The sequence below is a fragment of the Haliotis cracherodii genome, unplaced genomic scaffold, assembly GCF_022045235.1.
Source record: "Haliotis cracherodii isolate W230 unplaced genomic scaffold, xgHalCrac1.p SCAF_2, whole genome shotgun sequence".
Taxonomy (NCBI): Eukaryota; Metazoa; Mollusca; class Gastropoda; order Lepetellida; family Haliotidae; genus Haliotis; species Haliotis cracherodii.
The window spans coordinates 25,623,810-25,647,105 of record NW_027266275.1 but is presented as its reverse complement, the minus strand read 5'-3'; the positions used below and the strand labels follow the sequence as shown (position 1 = coordinate 25,647,105).

The window sequence follows — 23,296 nt, the reverse complement described above, 5'->3', positions numbered from 1 at the left end:
AAAGTGCAAAAGATATTCTGCGACTTGATCTTATATTGAAGTTGCAAAACTTATTGAACGCCCCTTGTAACTATGAGTTCTGGGGTACCAACCTGTCAACTGTCTCTTCTAGGTTGTCAGTATGTGGTCCAGGGTACTAACCAACCTGTCAACTGTCTCTACTAGGTTATCAGTATGTGGTCTAGGGTAGCAACCAACTTGTCAATTGTCTCTCCTTGGTAGTCAATATATGGTCTAGGGTACAAACCAACCTGTCAACTGTCTCTACTAGGTGGTCAGTGTGTGGTCCAGGGTGCTAACCAACCTGTCAACTGTCTCTACTAGGTGGTCAGTGTGTGGTCCAGGGTGCTAACCAACCTGTCAACTGTCTCTACTAGGTGGTCAGTATGTGGTCTAGGGTACAAACCAACCTGTCAATTGTCTCTGCTAGGTCGTCAGTATGTGGTCTAGGGTACAAACCAATCTGTCAACTGTCTCTGCTACATGTAGGTAGTCAGTGTTTGGTCCAGGGTACTAACCAACCTGACAATCGTCTCTCTTTGGTAGTCAGTATGGGATCTAGGGCACAAACCTACCTGTTAACTGTCTCTACTAGGTGGTCAGTGTTTGGTAAAGGGTACAAATCAACCTGTTAATTGTCTCTCCTTGGTAGTCAATATGTGGTCTAGGGTACAAACCAACCTGTCAATTGTCTCTGCTAGGTCGTCAGTATGTGGTCTAGGGTACTACTAATCATCCTGTCAATTGTCTCTCCTAGGTAGTCAATATGTGGTCCAGGGTACAAACCTACCTGTTAACTGTCTCTACTGGGTGGTCAGTGTGTGACCAACCTGTCAACTGTCTTTACTAGGTAGTCAGTATGGGGTCCAGGGTAACAACCAACCTGTCAACTGTCTCTACTAGGTGGTCAGTGTTTGGTCCAGGGTACTAACCAACCTGTCAGTTGTCTCTACTAGGTTGTCAGTATGTGGTCAAGGATACTAATCAACCTGTCAATTGTCTCTCCTAGGTAGTAAATATGTGGTCTAGGGTACAAACCAACCTGTCAACTGTCTCTACTAGGTAGTCAGTGTTTGGTCCAGGGTACTAATCAACCTGTCAACCGTCTCTACTAGGTCGTCAGTATGTGGTCTAGGGTAACAACCAACCAGTCAACTGTCTCTACTAGGTTGTCAGTATGTGGTCAAGGGTAACAACCAACCTGTCAACTGGCTCTACCAGATAGTCCTTATTTTAGTCTCTATTTAGCACTGGGTTATTTGCTTTCTGCTCCATATCCCAGAACCACAGGTCAATATTGGTTGCGCAATTGAGATGTATAAAGATGTTTGTTTGTTTGCTGTTTAATGTCGCACTCAGCAGTATTCGAGCTTTATGACGGCGGCCTGAAAATTATCGAGTCTGGACCAGACAATCTAGTGATCGATATCATTAGCATCGATCGACGCAATTGAGATACGATGACGTGCATCAAACAAATCAGCGAGCCTGCCCACCCGATTCCGTTAGTCGCCTCTTACGACAAGCAAAGGTTGCTTAATATCAATTCTACCCGGATCTTCACGGGTCGTATAAAGATGTGAAATCATCACAGGTCATCGAGTATAGTGCACTGGGAACACGACGTGCAGACGTTGCAAGTTCACATACAGCTTGCTTTTATTCTAATGTTTTCATCTTACCACCATGTCATATGAAAGACGGAATATTCTAAAGAGACATGTTAATACCATGTTGTCTGAAGTGAACCATAACAGATTTATCTCTGTTGAACCCTCTATGCCTCTGTATGTTAGGGGCTTTATAGCATCCGTGAAGCTCAGTTATACGGTAGGGTGTAACGTTTCAGTCGACAAAACACTCTCTTTGGAGACCCGGAATCTGCTACGGAAGCCAACGTTGCGTGCAGTGATAAAACACTAGACATTGTCAAAAGAGTTAGAGATAAAGATCCAGGTCTGCCTCGTCTATCTGCTAAAGATTTAGCACGTGCCCACAGGCTCCCCTCTTAGGAAACAGGACACCACGTCCACTTATAGTGAGACTGGCCTACCGGGTGGACAAGATGCAGATAGTTGGTATGAGAGCCACCCTAAAGAATATGGGGATTGGAGTTGCCAGTGATTTGACACATAATCAGCATTTAGAGATAAATAGGATGAGAACCCTGATATTATAAAAGTGAGAGAGTGTGAGAAGTGTCGATATCCTGACACAAGCTGAGGGCGGTTATTTGACACTGTAGACAGTCATCGACGTGAGGTGGACCAGCAAAGGTAGAGACACTGTAGACAGTCATCGACGTGAGTGGGACCAGCAGGGTAGAGACACTGTAGGCAGTCATCGACGTGAGTGGGGTCAGCAGGGTAGAGACACTGTAGACAGTCATCGACGTGAGGTGGACCAGCAGGGTAGAGACACTGTAGACAGTCATTGACGTGAGAGGGACCAGCAGGGTAGAGACACTGTAGCCAGTCATCGACGTGAGAGGGACCAGCAGGGTAGAGACACTGTAGCCAGTCATCGACGTGAGCAGGTCCAGCAGGGAAGAGACACTGTAGCCAGTCATCGACGTGAGGTGGACCAGCAGGGTAGAGACACTGTAGACAGTCATCCACGTGAGGTGGACCAGCAGGGTAGAGACACTGTAGACAGTCATCGACGTGAGCAGGTCCAGCAGGGAAGAGACACTGTAGACAGTCATCCACGTGAGGTGGACCAGCAGGGTAGAGACACTGTAGGCAGTCATCGACGTGAGTGGGGTCAGCAGGGTAGAGACACTGTAGACAGTCATTGACGTGAGTGGGACCAGCAGGGTAGAGACACTGTAGCCAGTCATCGACGTGAGTGGGGTCAGCAGGGAAGAGACACTGTAGCCAGTCATCGACGTGAGGTGGACCAGCAGGGTAGAGACACTGTAGACAGTCATCCACGTGAGCGGGACCAGCAGGGTAGAGACACTGTAGACAGTCATCGACGTGAGAGGGACCAGCAGGGTAGGGATACTGTAGCCAGTTATCGACGTGAGCAGGTCCAGCAGGGTAGAGACACTGTAGCCAGTCATCCACGTGAGGTGGACCAACAGGGTAGAAACACTGTAGCCAGTCATCGACGTGAGGTGCATCAGCAGGGTAGAGACACTGTAGACAGTCATCCACGTGAGAGGGACCAGCGGGGTAGGGATACTGTAGCCAGTCATCGACGTGAGCGGGACCAGCAGGGTAGAGACACTGTAGACAGTCATCCACGTGAGCGGGACCAACAGGGTAGAAACACTGTAGCCAGTCATCCACATGAGTGGGGTCAGCAGGGTAGAGACACTGTAGCCAGTCATCGGCTGTCAAGGCTGTACATTCTGTTGATATCTCATAAGAAATAAATGACTCGTGGTCGTTGTTTTTTGTACAATAAAACACTGCAGGGAGAATAATGCAGTGGGGACTGCGCCCCTCATGGTTTTTTCTCCCTGCAGTGATTTATTCTACGATACACAACAACACTGTGTATGTCTAATAAATAAGTTGTTATCATTAATACTCCTTGTCATGCTTACATCCTATTTCTCAATGCCTATAAACACTAATAGGTCAACTGTATTTGTTTATCAAATAAATAAATAAATAAATAGATAAATAAATAAATGATCAAACACGTCGTAATATCAACCTCCAACCTTTCTAACATATTTTATTGATCTCGCGATGTAATGGAAAATCTATTCATTGTCCATTATGGTCCCTTAAAGTACACTCTAGAAATCAATATATTCAACGACACTACAGGCTAGCAAGGCCCGGAGAGCGACCTCAGTTTACAACACCTTTATTGCGGACGGTTGTAATCGGCCTCATTCTTCAATGAATACTTTCAGGTACTCTTTGCGTGATCTTGTATCAATGTTTGTGTGTTCAATTTCAGATGTAGTCATGCAAGTAAATGTTTTTCATTAAGCTGATTAGGTATCCCTCAAGGGCATTTTTCAGAGACAACGTAGTAAACTGACTATACTAGTTCAGTGGAAATTGGACTTCTACAGGCAGGAAGATGCTCAAGCGTTAATTGAGGTGTTTTCGCATTTATATTTAGTTTCATGTTTTGGTTCTAAATATACGCATATTTCTGTTATAAACACTGGCGTTTGTCTACTTTATATTAACCTATGTAGCCTTAATCAATTTACCGCACCAGCGTCGGCAGTATTTCAGGCATATTGTTACCAATCTTTAGTTATGGCGTGTTTCATTATATTTTTACTCCATTTCGTTTAATTTAACTTGATCTTGATATTATTTTATAATCCTACATAACAATTCTGAAATGTTTGGTAATGTTGTATTTTCGATTATCATTTTGTGATTAATACGTGTGGTATCCTATGTCACTCACTCGCATTAAGCATGTCATCACTTGTCATATACACGGGTATTGAACTCAAAAAACTATTTAAAACTTCGGGATAGGTTCTTTGCTTGACATTGCTCCTGTATCAAGTCCTGCCTATATTTCGGGATAGGTTCTTGCTGCCATGGCTCCTGTATCAAGTCGTGCCTATACTTCGGGATAGGTTCTTGCTACCATGGCTCCTGTATCAAGTCCTGCCTATATTTCGGGATAGGTTCTTGCTGCCATGGCTCCTGTATCAAGTTGTGCCTATATTTCTGCATAGGTTATTTTCTTGACATGGCTTCTGTTTCAAGTTCTGCCTATACTTCGGGATAGGTTCTTGGCTTGACATGGCTCCTGTATCAAGTCGTACCTATACTTCGGGATAGGTTCTTGCTGCCATGGCTCCTGTATCAAGTTGTGCCTATACTTCGGGATAGGTTCTTGCTGCCATGGCTCCTGTATCAACTTCTGCCTATACTTCGGGATAGGTTCTTGCTGCCATGGCTCTGTATCAAGTTCTGCCTATACTTCGGGATAGGTTCTTGCTGCCATGGCTCCTGTATCAAGTCGTGTCCATACTTCGGGATAAGTTCTTTGCATGAAATGGCTCCTGGATCAAGACATACCTTTTCTTCGGGGTAGATTCTTTGCATGATTGGGTTCCCCCCGACACATAACTGTAAATGTGTGCATACATAACATTACATGAGCATTGGTTTCTCTGATGCGAGAGTGAGTTAGGTTTTACGCTGTTCTGAGCTTAATCTTCACCTGCTGAGTATTTCAGTTACACAAGGATGTGCTAGGTGTATGTGTGGAAAAATAACGCTTGTCATAGACTATTAACAATAATGCGAAACCAATGGCGAAGGGTATGGTTCCGACATACCAATGATCCTAATGAAGACAAAACTGGGATTCGAACCCACATCCAAGGACGACTTTTGTTGCACGATATACTAAAATGGGGTTATGTATAAATAAAAACGACAAACTAGTTTCCAAGATCATTAGAATTTTCCTGTGTCCACCGCCGTGATATTGCTTGAATATTGCTAAAAGCGGCGTAAAACTACACTCACTCACTCATTAGAAAAAAGCAGAGACTATTGTACAATTCCGACTACATCATAAGAAGGTGTTTTAGAATTACTACCACACAGTGATGATATACAAGTTGAAGCCTGCCCAAGACTGCATAGAGTCATTTGTGAACTACGTTTTGATTATTTACCTCATTTTTGTTTTTCCAGGTTTAAGAAAAACTGGCGCTCTTATGCAACAGTTGCAGGTCTTCTTATTACTAGTTACCTATTTGTTTCGAAATACTGGCTATCGACTGAAGCTCCAAACAGAAATATTCAAGCTGCAAAACATAAGAATGTTCGAAACCTTGAAGCCATCAGGAAACTCAACTTTGACAGAAGCCCCATATCTGGTGTAGTAGAAAACAAAAAAGAAACCATAACCAAAAAAGCAAGACTATCTTATAAGTTCAGGGCTAAGAGAGCATTTAAACGCAAGAGAAAAGCCAGGAAACCTTCGAGGGCTGTTGTATTTGCTGGCAAAAGAAACCGAAGAAGAGAGCGCCCATTACACAGTTTCAAATATGAACGGGTCCTCCGTGAATACACGCCACGCATTGACTGGTCATATTTTAATAACAGGAACAAAATATTGAATAATCATTCAATTTCCTTCAACATACGACCGACCTGGGTTGGTAACGAGCACCCTTACCTCATCATCATGGTGTTATCACAGACTCTGTATCACAGAACGACTATTAGACAAACTTATGGGAGTGTCGCACATGGACAAAACTGGCCTGGGAGTAATCTGACTTTGAACATAAAAATGATATTTGTATTTGGAGATACAGGGAGCAAGGCACATGATGCCATTCTGAAGGAAGAAAGCAAAATATATGGCGACATTTTGCAAGGTAACTTTTCTGACTCTTACAAGAATCTTACACTGAAAGTTTTAACAGGATTAAAATACGTTGCGGAGTATTTTCCTGACACACAGTACGTATTAAAAGCGGATGACGACACTTTCACAGATGTTGACCGTCTTGTTAGATTACTGTCGAAACTGCAGCCCGTGAACACAGTTCTTGGTTTCATTCACAAGTTTTCTGTTGTTAAAAGACGAGGCCAATGGGGCCTTTCAAGGACTGTTTACCCTTTCCCACTCTACCCTCAATATGCAGCGGGAAATACATATGTTCTGACAATGGATTATGTTAAATGTGTTCTTAAAAATGCTAAGTTCTTTCCATATATGTTCATAGAGGATGCATTCATAACTGGCATAATGTGTGTTCTATGCAACGGTACACAATATCATGTAGAAGGTTTCACACACTGGAAGGAAAGGGCGGCTTCTCCCAAATCATTTCTGGACGGAAAAAGGATTTCCGGAAATAGAGTGAAGGACGAAATAAAACATGAGATATGGGACCAGTTATTAGATTTATATGGATAGGTTTCCCAACGCCTTATGTCACAATCTCCATCGAATGTTTGTTTTCGCTGTAAACGCTTTATGGTTCAGAGCCAAAGCGACGTTAAACTAAGTCTCCATTGCCACGGTTCAGATCGCAGCAAATGTAATGGAACTTTCAGCAGGTGAGTCATGTGTGGTCAGAAGACATTCCAGAGTTCCTCAACCTCTGCCACGCTTCACATAAGGCAGTATCACATAACTATAAACAAACAAATCGGATGGCTAACAAGTGAATGAGCAATTTTTTTTGCATCCTGTAATCCCCTGAAAAATCTACAATCTGGTCCACATTGACCTGCTGTCTGTCTAATGGACTGTGATGGAAACTGACTGTAAACAGGACACTTGTGTGGTGGGAGAGCTAGATCAAGGGGTATTCCTGTATTGTATTTGTAGTTTCTGCGATTTTCAACCTGTAAGCGTACACTATTGTAAAGGTGTGATGATGCTATTATTGGAGGAGTAACGCGTGGTGGGTTTTGCTTGTTTTCGTTGTTGTGACAATGGAGTATGATTTCTATTTTATGGGTCCTCATATTAATTCATGTCGTCGTTAGGTGTCAAGTCATGTGAATTCCATACTGATGGATTGTGCCTAATGTCTCTTAATTACTATTTACTAAAAGGTTATGACTCATGTGTTTTCCTCTTTAATAAAGTTTGATAGACTGTGTGAAGATGCGTTATATATCAGAAGTTCAACTTTGAACCAACTACTAAATCCACTGATCAAAATACAAATTACAAATGTTAATTTCACCCTGGGCAGTCATGCACAGAAAACTATTAATCTCCAGTTCCAAATTCTTATAAAAAAACCGAGCTAAAAAGAGAAGATGGTGGTTAAATGTGTGACCCGGCTCAAGATGTGTGCCCATATCAATCGATATATGCTCATGCTATCTGTCACTGGTTTGCCAAGTTCCGACTTCAGTGTAATTGAGGCCATTTCAGATTTCAGAATGTACTGGAGGCCAGTATATAGATTTCAGAATGTACTGGAGGCCATTATATAGATTTCAGAATGTACTGGAGTCCAGTATATAGATTTCAGAATGCACTGGAGGCCATTATATAGATTTCAGAATGTACTGGAGGCCAGTATATATATTTCAGAACGTACTGGAAGCCAGTATATAGATTTCAGTATGTAATGGAGGCCAGTATATAGATTTCAGAATGCACTGAAGGCCAGTATATAGATTTCAGAATGTACCAGAGGCCAGTATATATATTTCAGAATGTACTGGAGGCCAGTATACAGATTTCAGAATGTACTGGAGGCCGATATATAGATTTCAGAACGTACTGGAGGCCAGTATATAGATTTCAGAATGTACTGGAGGCCAGTATATAGATTTCAGAATGTACTGGTGGCCGGTATATAGATTTCAGAATGTGCTGGAGGCCAGTATGTAGATTTCAGTATGTAATGGAGGCCAGTATATAGATTTCAGAACGTACTGGAGGCCAGTATATAGAATGTACTGGAGTCCAGTATATAGATTTCAGTATGTAATGGAGGCCAGTATATAGATTTCAGTATGTAATGGAGGCCACTGAACACTGTTATATTACCAGATGACTGAAAGCACTTGTAAATGAATTGTCGGAGGCCGAAAGACTCTCATTTGAACCATGAACGCCAATTTACATTGTAACCCATTTGGGGGACAAATCTTTCATTAATCATTTAAATCGTTGGAAATGGAACTCTCGAGCACAGTGACTATAGATTGTGGATTTCCATGTTGGAAGTTCACGTGGTGGTGAGGAAATATACTTACCATGCACAGTTACTCCTTTAAAAAGGCACAGTACATTGTTACAGGCAATGTAAAATTCAGTAAAGTTGTTGAATAACTGAAAACGTAGTCACTTTATCATTTGTTTGATTCACTCAGTCACAATTCAATTTGCTGGGAAGTATCATTGATATATTTGACCCATTGACTGATTCTTGATAACAACTAAGGATCAAATACTCTTCGTTGCTTCAATTGTCACCAATGCATTGGTAAACACACGTACAATACAAGGTACAAAAGGTACCTTAAGCATCATAAAACACAGACATAGAATTGTTACATCCCTCTCCAATACTAGTAGACCATCCCTATGAAGTCCTGGGCCTGCCAGGCATTATGGCCGCTCCATATCTAATACACTTATTGTAAGCTTAATAAAAGTCCAATTTGAACGTCCGGATCTTAAGACTTCAGAGTAATAAATATTTGTTCAACTACATCGTGATTTCTTGCACACATGAAACCAATAACGAACATGCTGCACAGAGTGAGTAGCATTTTTCTTTTGTAGGACTTGTATCCTCACAAGCTTACATGCTTTATGCACATAGAATACAGCAACGTGTCCGTGTCATTACGTCCTATCCAATTAATATGTCATGTTGACCCACCAAACGAAGTCATTGTAGTTAACGGAAAAGTAATAGTCAATAATTTCAATGCCATGCTACATTTTATTGATATCTCATTGTGATAATCTGCAAGGACCGCAACAGGTGCAACACTTGTAAGACGGACAATTAAAGGTCTAGAACTACTGAGTGTTTTCATCACATTTACCATCGCGGTAATGTAGTTATAATCTGCACCAGTTGCAATGAATACTATCAGGTAAGCTTGATGTTATGTTGTTTCGCCATCAGTCTGCCTTATTGAAGATTCAGATATAATGATTATTTCTCTTTCATGGTTATAGCACAACTGTCATGGAACAGCACTAGCGTAATGTTAACCAATCGCAAGCTTTCTTTGATGCGATCCATAAACATCTATGGACATCATAAAACGGAATATAAGTAATTCTGTAGAGGGGAATGTCCGAGTAATTCTCCATTCCTTAAAAATAAGATAGAGGTGGCCCATTGTTCTTCAAGAATGGAGAGTTACGAGAATTAAACTTGAAACACATCCCTTCTTTTACACTTTGACGAAACGTTATCTTGTTGAAAATATTTGAAACAACCTTCTAAACTTTGTAACCTGAATTTGTACTGTGGGGGTCGCCTTGCGTGATGCACAAAGAATGGGTTCTCTGCCGCTGTTGCGCGTACACAAAGCTCCCTTGCGAGCTGATATTTACAATGCATGGTACACGGCTCTTCATAATTTCGTAGGGTCCTGAACCAGTATTTTATCAATCGCTTGCACTTTCTAAATACATGCTGACGGGTCCTGAACAAGGATATATTATTTACCTGATTTTTTTATTCTCGTCAAAGTTATATCTAACTTCGTTAAATATGAACATTGTTAACCAGGTAACCAGCTGTAACACAACATCAAGTACATACCACATTTTAAGGGTTTAAGGAGTATACAAATAACGTCATGTGTCGCAGTAGCTGAGGTCGACAATGAGACGTCCTCAATTCAAACTATGCGTGTTCAAATTCCGCTAGCAAGTCGCGACACATGTTTCCGACACAATTTGAAATCATTCACTTGTCAAAATGTAAAAAAAACAAAAACTAGTTCCATCCATTCCAAGTGTAAATTAATTTGAATTTTTGTTCAAGACGAATGACGACACAGATGATATTAATTTTTTACTGTGCATGTTACGTTGTGAGCTAAGAGTTTGATTTTACAACATTAAAACAGATATTTATGTTAGTATGTATTTACAGTCCAATGGCTTATCATTTATTATTTTTCGAAAAATTTCAATTGACTCAAAATTTACGCTCAGCATGCCAAAACTGGGTTCCAATATGACAACGTTTCAATACAAAGAGAAGCATTTTCAGTTCAAAAGGTCAAGAATTTTTATTAGCGCTCCGTTCTAATGCAATAAACAAAATCATTTTGCTGTGTGGTGTCAGTATCTTACTTTTGTCTGTCTGCAAATTGTGAATGGCGCGGGCTACCGGTAGGGCAAGGATATCCTTACTCTTTTTGTGAACACTTTGTGTCATCCCCGATTTTCAGTGATCCATTCGTATATTTTCATCGCTATTGTGCCTTTTACGTCCAACTGAATCTGATCCGTCGGATAGTCGAGACTGGTTACTCTCTGGTGTTGACGTTTATTATATAATTAAAGATACACAATACACTTCATATGAAATCTGATATTCGCAGTATTAATCTGTCCCGAAGTAGTGTAAATATCTGCACAGCAATAGGCAACACAATTTATATGAGCCAACACTATTTAAAAGATATTACTTTAATATTACATTCGTCTTACTTTCCAGGTTCCGGAGAAAGTGGTGCTTTGGCATCATTTTTGCATGGATTGTACTAATTGGCTTCCTGCTTGTTCCGCAACACCAAACACCCTCTGTCGGACTGGATAGAGAGATTAAAGCCTTAAATCATTTACATGTACCCGGAAAAAATGAACTACCTGTCATTCAGCCCATGGTTGTCCAAAACAAAACAATTCACAACGACACAAAGGCAGCTCCCGGAAAGTCAGACAGCTTGGACAACAGTTCAAAGTCCAAGACGCCATACAGACTGAGGGATAAGTTGGTGTATGTCCACAACAGCTCACAACACATGTCTCCATTGAAGGCCGTTGGCAAGAAAAACGCAGGTGAAAACAAAAAGGGAACCAGGGATTTACTTCCGTTTAGCTTCAAGACAGTTACACGGGAATATACGGAACTCATAAACTGGGCATATTTTACATCCAAGAGGGATATAATTTTGAATAGCCATTCATTTTCATTCAACATACTTCCAAAACAGATAAGGAATGAACATCCTTTCCTGATCATAATGGTTTTATCCATTGCCAGATATCACAGAACAGCAATACGGCAAACATATGGCAGTGTTGCGAATGGGCAAAGGTGGCCTGGAAGTAATCTACCTTTGAATACAAAGTTGATATTTTTGTTTGGTCGGACACTCTCAGATGATTATGAAGCTGTTCTTAAAGAAGAAAGCAAAATATATGGAGATATTTTACAAGGTAACTTTGATGATACCTTTCACAATGTTACACTGAAGGTTTTATCAGGCATTAAGTACGTTGCGGAGTATTATCCTGATACACAGTACGTCTTAAAGGCGGACGACGACACTTTCACAGATGTTGATCGTCTTGTGAGATTACTGAAGAGTCTGCAACCTGTGAATTCAGTTCTTGGAAATATCATTATGTCTCCTCGTGTTCTTAGAGTGGGCAAACGGGCACTCACAGAGGATGTCTACCCTTTCGTAATGTTTCCGCGTTACGCAGCGGGTCATACCTATGTTCTAGCAATGGATTTGGGAAAATGTATTGCTGAAAAAGCCAAGTTCCTTCCATACGTCTTCATAGAGGATACATTCATAACTGGCATAATGGCCGCTGTGTGTAATGCCACGCAGTATCACGTTGATGGGTTTTCAGGTTTGGAGGAAGGTACTCCTTTCCCCATACAGTTTGTGAAAGGAAGAAAGATATCTGGCAATGGCGTGCTAGATAAACTAAAGCATAAGATTTGGAAAGCGTTGCGGAAGCTGTATCCGTGAGCATCTTTGAAGCCAATTTAAATAAGACTGATCTCTATGATGTTTCGCATGTGCATGGTAGATTCCTTCCTACAATACCTTACCTTTAAGTGGCACTAAGAATTGGCGTACCAAGGAAGACAGAATTTACAGGATCGACATTTTATATTATTTCAAAGCGACATTACTGTAAAGATAATCAACAACTCGGTAGAACATGGTTATATTTACTCTAGTTATATGCAACCTCAGTTTTATAATCATGTCAAGCTCACACAAAGAGTACTTCACTCAACACGCACACATTAAATTTTGCTTACATCTACTATACGTTCTTTGTAGCTGTTATGTCTTGTTTATAAGCTGTCAAACACAATAAAGACGTTTGAGAACATAATCTGTTGTTTTTCATTTTGATTTAGGGTGGCTCAGGACCATAAATGACGTTAATGAAACCTATTTATAATCTGACACTCTGAGATAAAGAGTTGCGTCCCTTAGCCGTACCAGAGCCCGATGGTTGCGGGTTTTGTCCACGGCTTGGAGGTTTACACAAAAACTAATTCATCTCCGGACGTCCTGAAAAAGATGTGTTGTAGGTTGGAGAAATAAATTATATTTTAAATTATGTTTTGAAGACATGAACACAAAATGCTGTGTCTAATGAACATGAACATACTTCCGTCGGTATAATTCACGAATTGTCAATGTTGTGTTCAAAAGTGTTGATTTTTTATCATCTGAGATGAACATTGCAATACCGTTTATTTTTTTTTGAATGTCAAAGATAGACTTTTCCAAATATACTCTTCCAAAGGAGTAGGTTGCACCCTTTACGTTTCTAAAGATTATTTGCATACTCCTACAGTATATGCAAGGGGTTGGTGTACCATTCTCGGTAGGAAGTGACAACATCAAGACGATGGCTTACTATATACAGGTAGCTAGGCTGAGAGTATAATGCACGTGCTCATCTGCCAGGATTGTGACCCAATTCCTCCAACAGTGACACATCCATTGTCATGCCATGGCCAGCACAGTCATGACGTTTCCCCCATTGAAGACGTCTGGGACGTCATTGGCAGACGTAAACGTAACAATCCACCCACGACTCTCAATGAACTCGGTGTTGCTCTCACTGATGAGTGGAATAACATGAGTGGAGCGTATATTTGTCGACTCATCAGAAGCATTCCTCGAATACTGCGTGTATTTTGTTACGTGTCAATTCCGAAATTGAAAAGATATGTTAAACAAGCAATATGTACGTAAAAGAAAAACAACCAACAAGTGGTATACAATCAACAATGTATCCTAAAATTAACTAGATTTACAAATCAACACAAAGTACTCCACAGCAAATACGATGGCAGTACACAGTAGAGTAGTAGTACCATTTTCAATGACAGTAAATAATATGATGGCAGTGGTCAGTATCAAATACAAAAATACGGTTGTGATAGCAAAAATCAGTGATGATAGTATATTTACCCAGCGGCGACGGTAGTCTAGCTTCAGAGATGGGCTTAGGCAGGGAATCAGGGGTGATCTTCACACGAAAGCTGGTCTTGATGTATTCTCAGATGTATATGTGTGAAGAAATGTGTGAGAGTGATACCTAAACACACTCTTGTCCCACTATATATACAGCCTAAGAAGCTACTGGAAATGTCTACAGAGTGTCCCCACCAGTCCAACGGCTCTGGAACATTCCACATGTTTCTATAACATACTATCACCGTCCTCGATATACTGGACTGGAAGTTTTCACACCAACCTTGCATCTAAATATAGTAACTTACTGACGACTGCCTACACTAAATAGTACTATATTCCTGACGACTTATCACTGCCCAAATACAATGCAATGAGCGTCTACCGAATCTCTACACAAACATGTACAATGTAACAGTTACAATCATTGTTCAACAATAAAATACACTGCCATATACCAATGTCTAGAGGTGGTTTTACCCTATTTAAGTGGCGTTGGCAAAATGCGAATTTCGAATTTGACCACCGGCCTCTTTAACGACCAAGTGCGCCACCATCTCATCACATAAACCATTAGAACCAATTAGATCGCCCATGCGCCAACACATTTGATATAATTTCCACTTGCCAATACCATATAGATCAAAAGATATGTCTTGATGATTCCCATTACCCCGAATTATTCGTGTGTGATCCCACCCTGACTATAAATAGCCCGCAAGGTGGCGGTGTTTCAGTTTCGAACAATGACTGACAATGAAAACACAACCGAGTGTCGGGAGACGTTTTTTGAAAACCATAAGGGAACCAGATCACCATTGACCGTCAAACTTCGTATCAACTTGAATGACAAACCATGGATACAACAAATGGCTCCATATCAAGATATAAGTCACTAGATTTTCTGTAGTTTTATCATAAAAAATCGTATCGATCGTGTTTGGCGTCTGCATCAATCACAGTGGGCGGAGCTTATTTACGGTTGCGCTATAAATAGCAAAGCACATGGTCATGTGTACATGTGACACATTCAATGCATTTGTGGTCAAAGTGAATTGTGTTGCATATTTTTACGGCAGAACAGCAGCAGAACATCAGTTTCGGTTAATGTAACAGTAACGATATTTAAATACGAAATTGACGACGCGATTCTTTGAGTTCAATCCGAAAATTACAGATATTTGTTTAGTTTTGGTCATTTGCATTCAACAGTTAGATTTGTGCCACACAATAATCAGTTTATATTTATAAAACCTAAATTATTACACAGATTTTTCAACTAGTGTTTAGGAAGGGGCCTAATTTGAAGCACCAGAAGTTGCGCCAATATTTCTCAGCTTGACTACAATAGATGAATATGTCACGTGTATCAACATAACAATGCACGTAAGCAACTGGTAAATAAGTAACGAAGGCGTACTTACTTGACCTACTGAAGGCGTATCCAGATAATATTGTACTTACGATAAACGAAAACTCCAATACACATAATCCAAGACAACTTTAATTATGAATTTCCTTTTCTATCACAAAAGTTTCACACACAAAACTGAGTTTGATCATTAGCTCCACACTTGTCCCATGTATTTTTTGTTCTGGGTATTAGGATACACTTCGCGCACAAGTTTTAAAATATAATCTGGGATCCCTTTCCCGTTTTGTCCACACCGATCCTTCATCTGCTGCAACGTTTATTTCCGTTTCTTCAAGTCTAAGTATCTACGATCTCTCCAAACACTTCGTTTATTTAGCTCAGTCCAGAAGCAATGTGTTTGAATCGACGAATTTCTGCAACATGGTGGCCGCACCATTCCCTAACTGCGATTGCCTGTGCCGTGTCACGCATGGTTGACAAAAGAAATGTGAACATACATATTCGGCTTAATCTGGTTCCACAATGAAATCTAGCTGTGACACTGATTCACTAATCCCAAGAATCGGCACTGAATTTATCAAAGTTTCTGTTGCACTTGCAAGGGCGGGAAGAGAGGCGCCATCTTGTCGATTCGAGTTGTGAATCGGAATGATGTCATCTTGAATTGGAACTTTCTCCACGATAAAGTCACCAATGTCATAATCGAAATTACCTAAGGCTCCCTGATTATCTCGAACAATTCTTCGTCAAATTAGGCTTCACATGAAAATGTTTTGTCGCTCATATTGAAGACAAGCGAAATTGCAAAGTTCTTGACAGTTGTAAGCAGCAACTCGATGCGCTCATGGGGCGTGGTTGCTAGGAGATCGCGTGGTCAGAAAGGCGAAAATAAAAAGTTTTAGAAAGTAATAAAATAAATGCCCAGTGCAATCCAAAAGTACCATGTACAGGATATTTTATTTTTTAAATATTCACGAAAACAAATCTTTTCTAAAAATGCAAAATAATTTATTAATTTATCCCAAGGTCGTAGCCCTGATCACGTGGTGGGTATTTGGAAGGAATCTTTGCAATGAGGCCGTGTGTATTACATTGTTGAAATCAGCTGCCCAGAAATGTTGAGGCATTGACATTATGACAGATGTTCGTCATGGTTGGAGAGAAAAATGTATCTGAGAGAAACATTGTTGCTTTGAGCTTCGAGACAAAACATGTGTTAATGCCGAAGTAGCCAGCGACCTGAATGTAAGCTTGATGAAAGTAATGTTGAAACCCATTTTCACGCACATGACAGAATTAATGTGAACAAATATTTATCTGAACATCGTTTCGAAGTCTGTGAGGCTGTCCGTATTTGAATATTTTTATCTCCATTCCGACGTGAAATAATATAATGTCTTCGTGTCTCAATTTTGCTGCCGGTGTGAAAAATTGCGCACCGATCTAATAAAAGAAATACTACTAGATCTACAATTGCACCGTCATAAAAGAACCAGGTCAACTTTATCTTTGTTCCGTTGTTTATCAAAAATTCGTTTCCGAAGCAAAGCGAATCGATCTACATCATATATTAATTCATAGACTAGATTCTAGTACCAAGTGTTGAACCTTTTTTTAAAATGTCATCAAATAACTTACACAATTATTGAAAGACATTGTTTGTTAAGTCATATTTTTTTATTTCGTCCGCCCGGTCTCTGATTAGTTGAGGCTTGAGGGGAGAAACACATACAAAAAATATGGATGGCTTTATGCAAATGACACTTGGCATGCCAATCAACAGGGATCTGGGTCACTGGGACCCACCAAGTTTCACGGATCGAGTTACTTCGGCATGAGGAGCTTCATCGGACAAGTGAGACTTTGCCAAAATACATTAACATTGCTACTGGGCAATGAAAAAACGACAAGAAACTACTTTGATCACTTGAAAATATTTTTGACCATTACCAGGTTTTTTTACACGATCGTTGTCGTCCAGATTCCAGATGAGGCAAGACGAACACAACGAAGAAAAACATTGAAATCACCGATTACTGTATATATTGTGAGAAATGCTATTTATAAACTGCAGATATACCGTACACAACAGGATAGCGATTGGTGCCCCAACACATATTATGTTTCTTCATTTACACTGCTCATATGCATCACGACAAACGTATTTCGTTCTAGTCCAGAGATCTAGAACTATAATTTGTGTGTTGGATAAATCGTGGACATTCTACGGCATCATTTTATGAAGATGTGAAGACGACATGGCAGGTAGGTTTTGAAACCATAGACGTACGCGTTTGTTGAAAAGTCTTGGAATCGTTTGGTAGATATTTATATTACCATTAAAACTTACGTCCTTGTTGTCAAACGACCCACGTGGGTGGGTGTTTACATGCCGTCACCCGTTTACGCATTAACCAATGAAATGTATGTGTTATCATGACGTCATATTGACCTGTCAGATCACTTGTATAAGCTCCGCCCACTAGAGTGCGGTAGTTACTACCGCAGATGGGGCTTTAACATATATTGCTATAATAATCAGAATTGCAACGATGAACCAAGGAGAGAACAGGCCCTGTTTTCATAACCATTTTGTTTAAAGTCTTAACCAAGACGTCCTTGTTAGCACAGAGTTGATCAAGATCAATGCACTACCTATAGTTGTCATCAACCCATTTAAAGAACACACATACATCACTGTTATGCTTCAATCTGGGCCATGTTCCCTTCCTATGGCGTTCTGATGACGTTGGCGACTGCTTGTATAGAATATACACTTATAGATCCTCTGTGTGTGTGAAACTGCTAAGTTCCTGCACTTGCTAAACGTCAGCATTTCCCCTTAACTTGTACCTTCCGTAGCCATACATTAAAACTCATTCGTTTAAAGGATGAACGAGTTGGGTTTGAAATCCACATTTAATGTTTATATCATTGCCTGTCTGAGTCCTGAAGTGATACAGATCTCACACTTCCATGTAGGTGACACTCACCGATTTGATGCTGACAAATCTCCTATAATCAGAGCTATTTTGGGATTCGGGCCTTTGCGGACCCAATAGGCGCAACCTTACAGAGAATTGCGGTGTCCAAGTTGACTGGGCCAACCATGCTCCCCTACTGATGGAACGACTACAAAACGTCAACACCAGAGAAAAACTAGTCTCGTTAATCCACCGAAACAGGCGTGAAAGGTAAAATAGCGTTAAAATAGCGTGAAAGTAATATGAACGGATGGCTTGTAAACAAACCAATATGTTATAAATATACCAATATATTTGCACATAATGAATGTTGATTATGGTGTAAGACATTCACAAATTCAGCGTTTTGATTGGTCCACGAGATCAAATGATTGACAGATGAACACAATTCTTTCCACCCTCCTCGTCCTTTTCTCAGTTCTAATGTCCCATGCAGACTAAACATTTTTCATTGATTTTGTCATTACCCAAGAATATATTCACCTAATGTTAGCGGAAAATTAGAAATCAACATCTTAACAACAGTGCCTATTATCGTTCATTGATCTTATATTGTAGATTGTTGTAAAGGGTGTAACAGGTGTTAGAGATAGAAACCTGCAGGTAAAGAGCTTCTCTAGATCTACAGATCGTGCCATGGCAACGTCAAGGAGAACATCAACTTGAATTATAGAATAACGTATCTGCATAAATATTTCAAGATGTTTAACAGGTAAGATGACATCACTCTCACAATTTCTTGCTGGTAGGTAATGTTATATCAATGTCCGTTTTTTATGTGGTAGTCTCAGAATTAACTATCATTATCTGATATCTTTCTTCTAAACAGACTCGGATATTGTTGGGAGTACTTAAGCTTGGTGAGTGAGTGAGTGAGTGAGTGTGTATGGTTTTACGCCGCTTCTAGCAATATTCCAGCACTATCACGGCGGGGGATACCAGAAATGGGCTTCACACATTGTACCCATGTCGGAATGGAACCCGGGTCTTCGGGGTGACGAGCGAACGCTTTAACCACTAGGGTACCCGACCGCCCCTCGTAAGCTTGGTAATATATATCGTGGCGCCGAGGTGTGTTGGTGGATATCTGAGGAATGAACGGATGCGGAGTAAGAGCATACTCCTCCCAAACAATTTGTGAAAGGGAGTCCAGGATGAACATAATTAATTGTCCGTTTCTAAATTAAATGTCCTTTAAAGATTGAAAAAGTTGTCTTTTATTGTCGTCATTTCATTGTCCAATACTGATCTCTATAGGATATATACACACAAGCATAATTTTGCATATCGAAAGTCAAGGATATACATGTATCTTCTGAAAGAAATGTTAATGTTACCGAAAACTTGAAATATTGCTATTTGTTCAAATGGCCTCCACCCACTACACCTAACTATTACCAATGTGAGAGGTACAATTAATCAGGTGATCTGAACTTATTACTGAACTGGGTTTATCAAGTTAGGTTATGTGGGTATTGGAGAGCCCACTCCTGAATTCTTAAGGGGCGACCTGGGGACTCCCAAACAAAACAAAAACAAAGATGAGCGTCATACCAGATTTATTCACAGCATACTTTGTCATGTTTAACACGTTTGTATGAACAATGAGTTGCTACATACTTCCCAACCATATGATTAAACCTTATACACTCATATTACATGTTTTATATACGACTCACCCATTTCCATGTTGATAAATGTCTTCAGATTAGATGTCTGTGCCGTATGAAAGGCAGGACGAAGAAAGTACTTAATCATTGTACCGCTGAGAATTCAGGTTTTTGTTAATAATGGCTAGTTTGGTCATCTCCTGACCACAAATTCCGCCCCAAAACAATCACACTAACAATCGTCCTCATGCTCGGCGACCACGTGTTGTACCAGCGTTACGAATCGACACATTTTATCCAGGCGCCAATGGTGTTTAGAGCGTTGAAACTAGGGGAATCTAGATCTCGTGTAATGTTTTCAGATCAGTCAAGAGGCATCGAACATAAAGGCAACATGACAGATTTTGGGTGGGTCTGTAATTATATCGGGTACAAATGTTACTCGCTACGTTAGCCGATCTTGGCAAGGCGCTGAGAGGCCACCTCAGATTGATTCGTACCATGCCAAGAAGCTGATATCCATGATATTAGTCCCATTTATTTCCTGAATCTATTGTATGTGGGGGACTTGAGGAATCTATGGACAGGATAACTGTTACATCCCTCCTGATATTATCATTAGTGTTATGGACTCGTGTTTGCCCAGAAGGCGACTATACTTGTCGTAAGAGGCGACTAACGGGATCGGGTGATCAGGCTCGCTGATTTGGTTGATGCATTTCATCGTATCCCAATCGATGCTCATGATGTCAATCACTGGATTGTCTGGTCCAGACTCTATTATTTACAGACTGCCATCATGTAGCTGGAATATATCTGTGTGCGGCGTTTAAATTTAACAACAACAACAACAACAACAATAAATAATTAGAGCTACATTAACATGTTTGATAAATTTCGATCTTGTAACATTTCCTGTATTTTTTGCCCATCAACTAAGTTTTGAGGCGACTAGCGGGATCGGGTGGTCAGGCTAGCTGATTTCGTTGATGCATTTCGTCGTATCCCAAGTGCGTGGATCGATGCTCATGATGTTAATCACTGGATTGTCTGGTCCAGACTGGATTATTAACAGACAGACGTCATATAGCTGGAATAGTGCTGAGTGCGGCGTTAAACAACAAACAAACAAAACAAAACTATTGAACAACATGTGATCCAACGGAAATGCTGCTCTTATATTTCCTTTTTGAAAGTAAGGAAAAATGGCTCTTTTAAGAGACACATTTTCAGAAATTGATAAACATAAAAAGCACGATACGTTTAATACCATGTTTTCTTTTTTCCAGATTCAGGAGAAGACTTAAAAGGTGGAGGTACCATGCCATAGTTGTAACTATGGTAATTGTTGGCTACCTGCATGTACTATCTCCCGAAAGTTTATTAAGAGAAAAAAACTCTACAAAACATAAAATGGTTCATTCATCCAATACGAATTGGGAAAATGCAATGCAGGGGTACATGGCGTCCACAAATAGAAGCATTTACCCTGACAATTTGGGACGACAAAGATCTCGCGACCATAACCCGAGAAGACAGTGGACACAGGCGGAAAACGGAAGTAAACCACTTTCTGCAGCACAGGCCGTTAAATTTGTTAGAGGAGGACACATGAACAGAAGGATACGTCCGTTCACTTACCATTCAGTGAAACGGGAGTACACGCCTCTTATCAACTGGGCATATTTGGTTACTAAGAGAAAGAAGATATTGACGAAATATTCATTTTCATATGATATAATGCCTGAACGACTTGACAGTGAACGTCCATACCTGATCATAATGGTTTTATCGGTTGCAAAACATCAGAGGACAGCAATCAGACAGACATACGGCAGTGTCCTCCGTGGAAAAAGGTGGCCTGGAAGTAATATAATTTTGAATGCCAAGCTTATTTTTCTTTTGGGGCGGACACCGTCTGAAGTAGGACAGGCTGTTCTTAGTGAAGAGAATGTCGCCCATGGGGATATTTTACAAGGAAACTTTATTGATACTTATCGAAATCTAACGCTGAAAGTGCTAATGGGATTAAATTACGTTTCAGAGTATTACCCTTCTACACAGTACGTCTTGAAGGCGGATGAGGACACATTCACGGATGTTGATGTTCTTGTGAGGTTGCTGAAGAAACTGCGACCTGTAAACTCCGTACTTGGGCATATATACTTGTCCCCTCCTGTACTCAGGACTGGTAAATGGGCTGTTTCGGTATATGTCTATCCTTTCACACTTTACCCTCGTTATGCATCGGGAAACACTTATGTGATGTCAATGGATCTGGGGAGATGCGTTGTTCAAAATGCCAGTTTGTTCCCATACACTCCCATAGAAGATGCGTTTATCACTGGTATCATGTGTGTTGCATGTAATTGCAAGCAATATCATGTAAACGGCTTTACACATTGGTTTGAAAGAGCTCCTTTCCTTGGAGAATTTCTAAAGGGATCCAAGATATCAGCCAATAGAGTGACAGATAAACTCAAGTATAACATATGGAAAAAGATAACGGAAAAATATCGTTTTAAATTTGTGAGTTGAGGTGAGGTGAGGTGAGGTGAGGTGGAATGTGGTATTTCGTCGAGTTGAAGATTATTGCACTTATATAGCGACGTGCATGCACGTGTGTGTGTGAATGTTTGTGGCTGCTTGTGCTAGTCCGGACGAATACCAGTTTTATAGTGCTAGCCCAAAGAGACACAATGCCGCAAAGCTAACGTGAATACTCCACTCAGACACAATATACAGACACCGAGTCGACCATGTCTTGTTTTCGCCGCTTACTGCCGAGCCCCGGGCAGGGTAACAACAAATGCCATCTTTTAACCTCTTTTGTTTTAACACGGCCGGGCATCGAAACCCCGACTTTCCGCTCTCCGGGCAAAGGCTCGACTACTAGACCACAGAGGCGGTCGTATTGAATTTGTGTCTTAATAAAAATAGCGGATAGAAGACAATGACGTTTGCTAAGTAGACTGTCGAAACAGAGAATCTCAGTCAGTTTAAAAGCACAAAATACATCCAATTAGGTCAAGTACATGTTTTGTAACAAGAGTGTGAGATTTTGTAACAAGGATGTGAGAAACGAATGTAAGTCACATCTTCATATTCCTTCCTTTCAGTGTACGCATATACATGTGGAGCGACAGCTGTAATAATGTTGTTTTGTTCATTTTTAATACATGTTCGAGGAAAGGAAGACCACATGGAAACATTCGTTTTCACGGATCCTGGTGTTGTGTGATCCAGCGTTGTGACCAGCCAATGTTGGCGTGGTTGACAATTGACTCTGCTGTCGGCAGAGGTTTCTTGTCAATATGGAAAGGGTTGTGTCATTTATTTTCAGAGCATTTACATTGTATTCTCTCTGGCAACAAGAACTTTGTTCAGTAATGTGAAATACAAATGATGAAACACGAAAGAGTTTTGTGCTTTGTGATTCAAAGGTTTGTTGTTTGTACCGAA

At 40.5% G+C, this 23,296-nt stretch overlaps 4 protein-coding genes across 4 annotated transcripts in view; 3 read left to right on the top strand and 1 right to left on the bottom strand.

Moving 5' to 3' along the window:
• The window catches only part of LOC139467887 (phosphoinositide 3-kinase adapter protein 1-like), a 53,095-nt gene extending 44,273 nt beyond the window's left edge, over positions 1-8,822 (bottom strand). The window contains 1 exon segment of the mRNA XM_071249416.1: positions 8,685-8,822. The gene's annotated coding sequence lies outside the window, so the exon portion shown is untranslated.
• LOC139467889 (beta-1,3-galactosyltransferase 1-like) lies at positions 3,834-6,996 on the top strand. Its single transcript, XM_071249418.1, has 2 exons — positions 3,834-3,871; positions 5,640-6,996. Exons 1-2 carry the CDS (start codon positions 3,858-3,860, stop codon positions 6,874-6,876), a joined length of 1,251 nt encoding a protein of 416 aa, XP_071105519.1. The 5' UTR covers positions 3,834-3,857; the 3' UTR covers positions 6,877-6,996.
• A 654-nt stretch (positions 8,823-9,476) lies between the features above and the next one.
• On the top strand, positions 9,477-12,692 carry LOC139467888 (beta-1,3-galactosyltransferase 1-like). Its single transcript, XM_071249417.1, has 2 exons — positions 9,477-9,536; positions 11,123-12,692. The coding sequence occupies exons 1-2, from the start codon at positions 9,523-9,525 to the stop codon at positions 12,390-12,392; spliced, it is 1,284 nt and encodes a 427-aa protein (XP_071105518.1). The 5' UTR covers positions 9,477-9,522; the 3' UTR covers positions 12,393-12,692.
• Positions 12,693-18,866: 6,174 nt separating this feature from the next.
• On the top strand, positions 18,867-23,203 carry LOC139468882 (beta-1,3-galactosyltransferase 1-like). Its single transcript, XM_071251015.1, has 2 exons — positions 18,867-18,936; positions 21,124-23,203. Exons 1-2 carry the CDS (start codon positions 18,926-18,928, stop codon positions 22,370-22,372), a joined length of 1,260 nt encoding a protein of 419 aa, XP_071107116.1. The 5' UTR covers positions 18,867-18,925; the 3' UTR covers positions 22,373-23,203.
• The last annotated feature ends 93 nt before the right edge of the window (positions 23,204-23,296 follow it).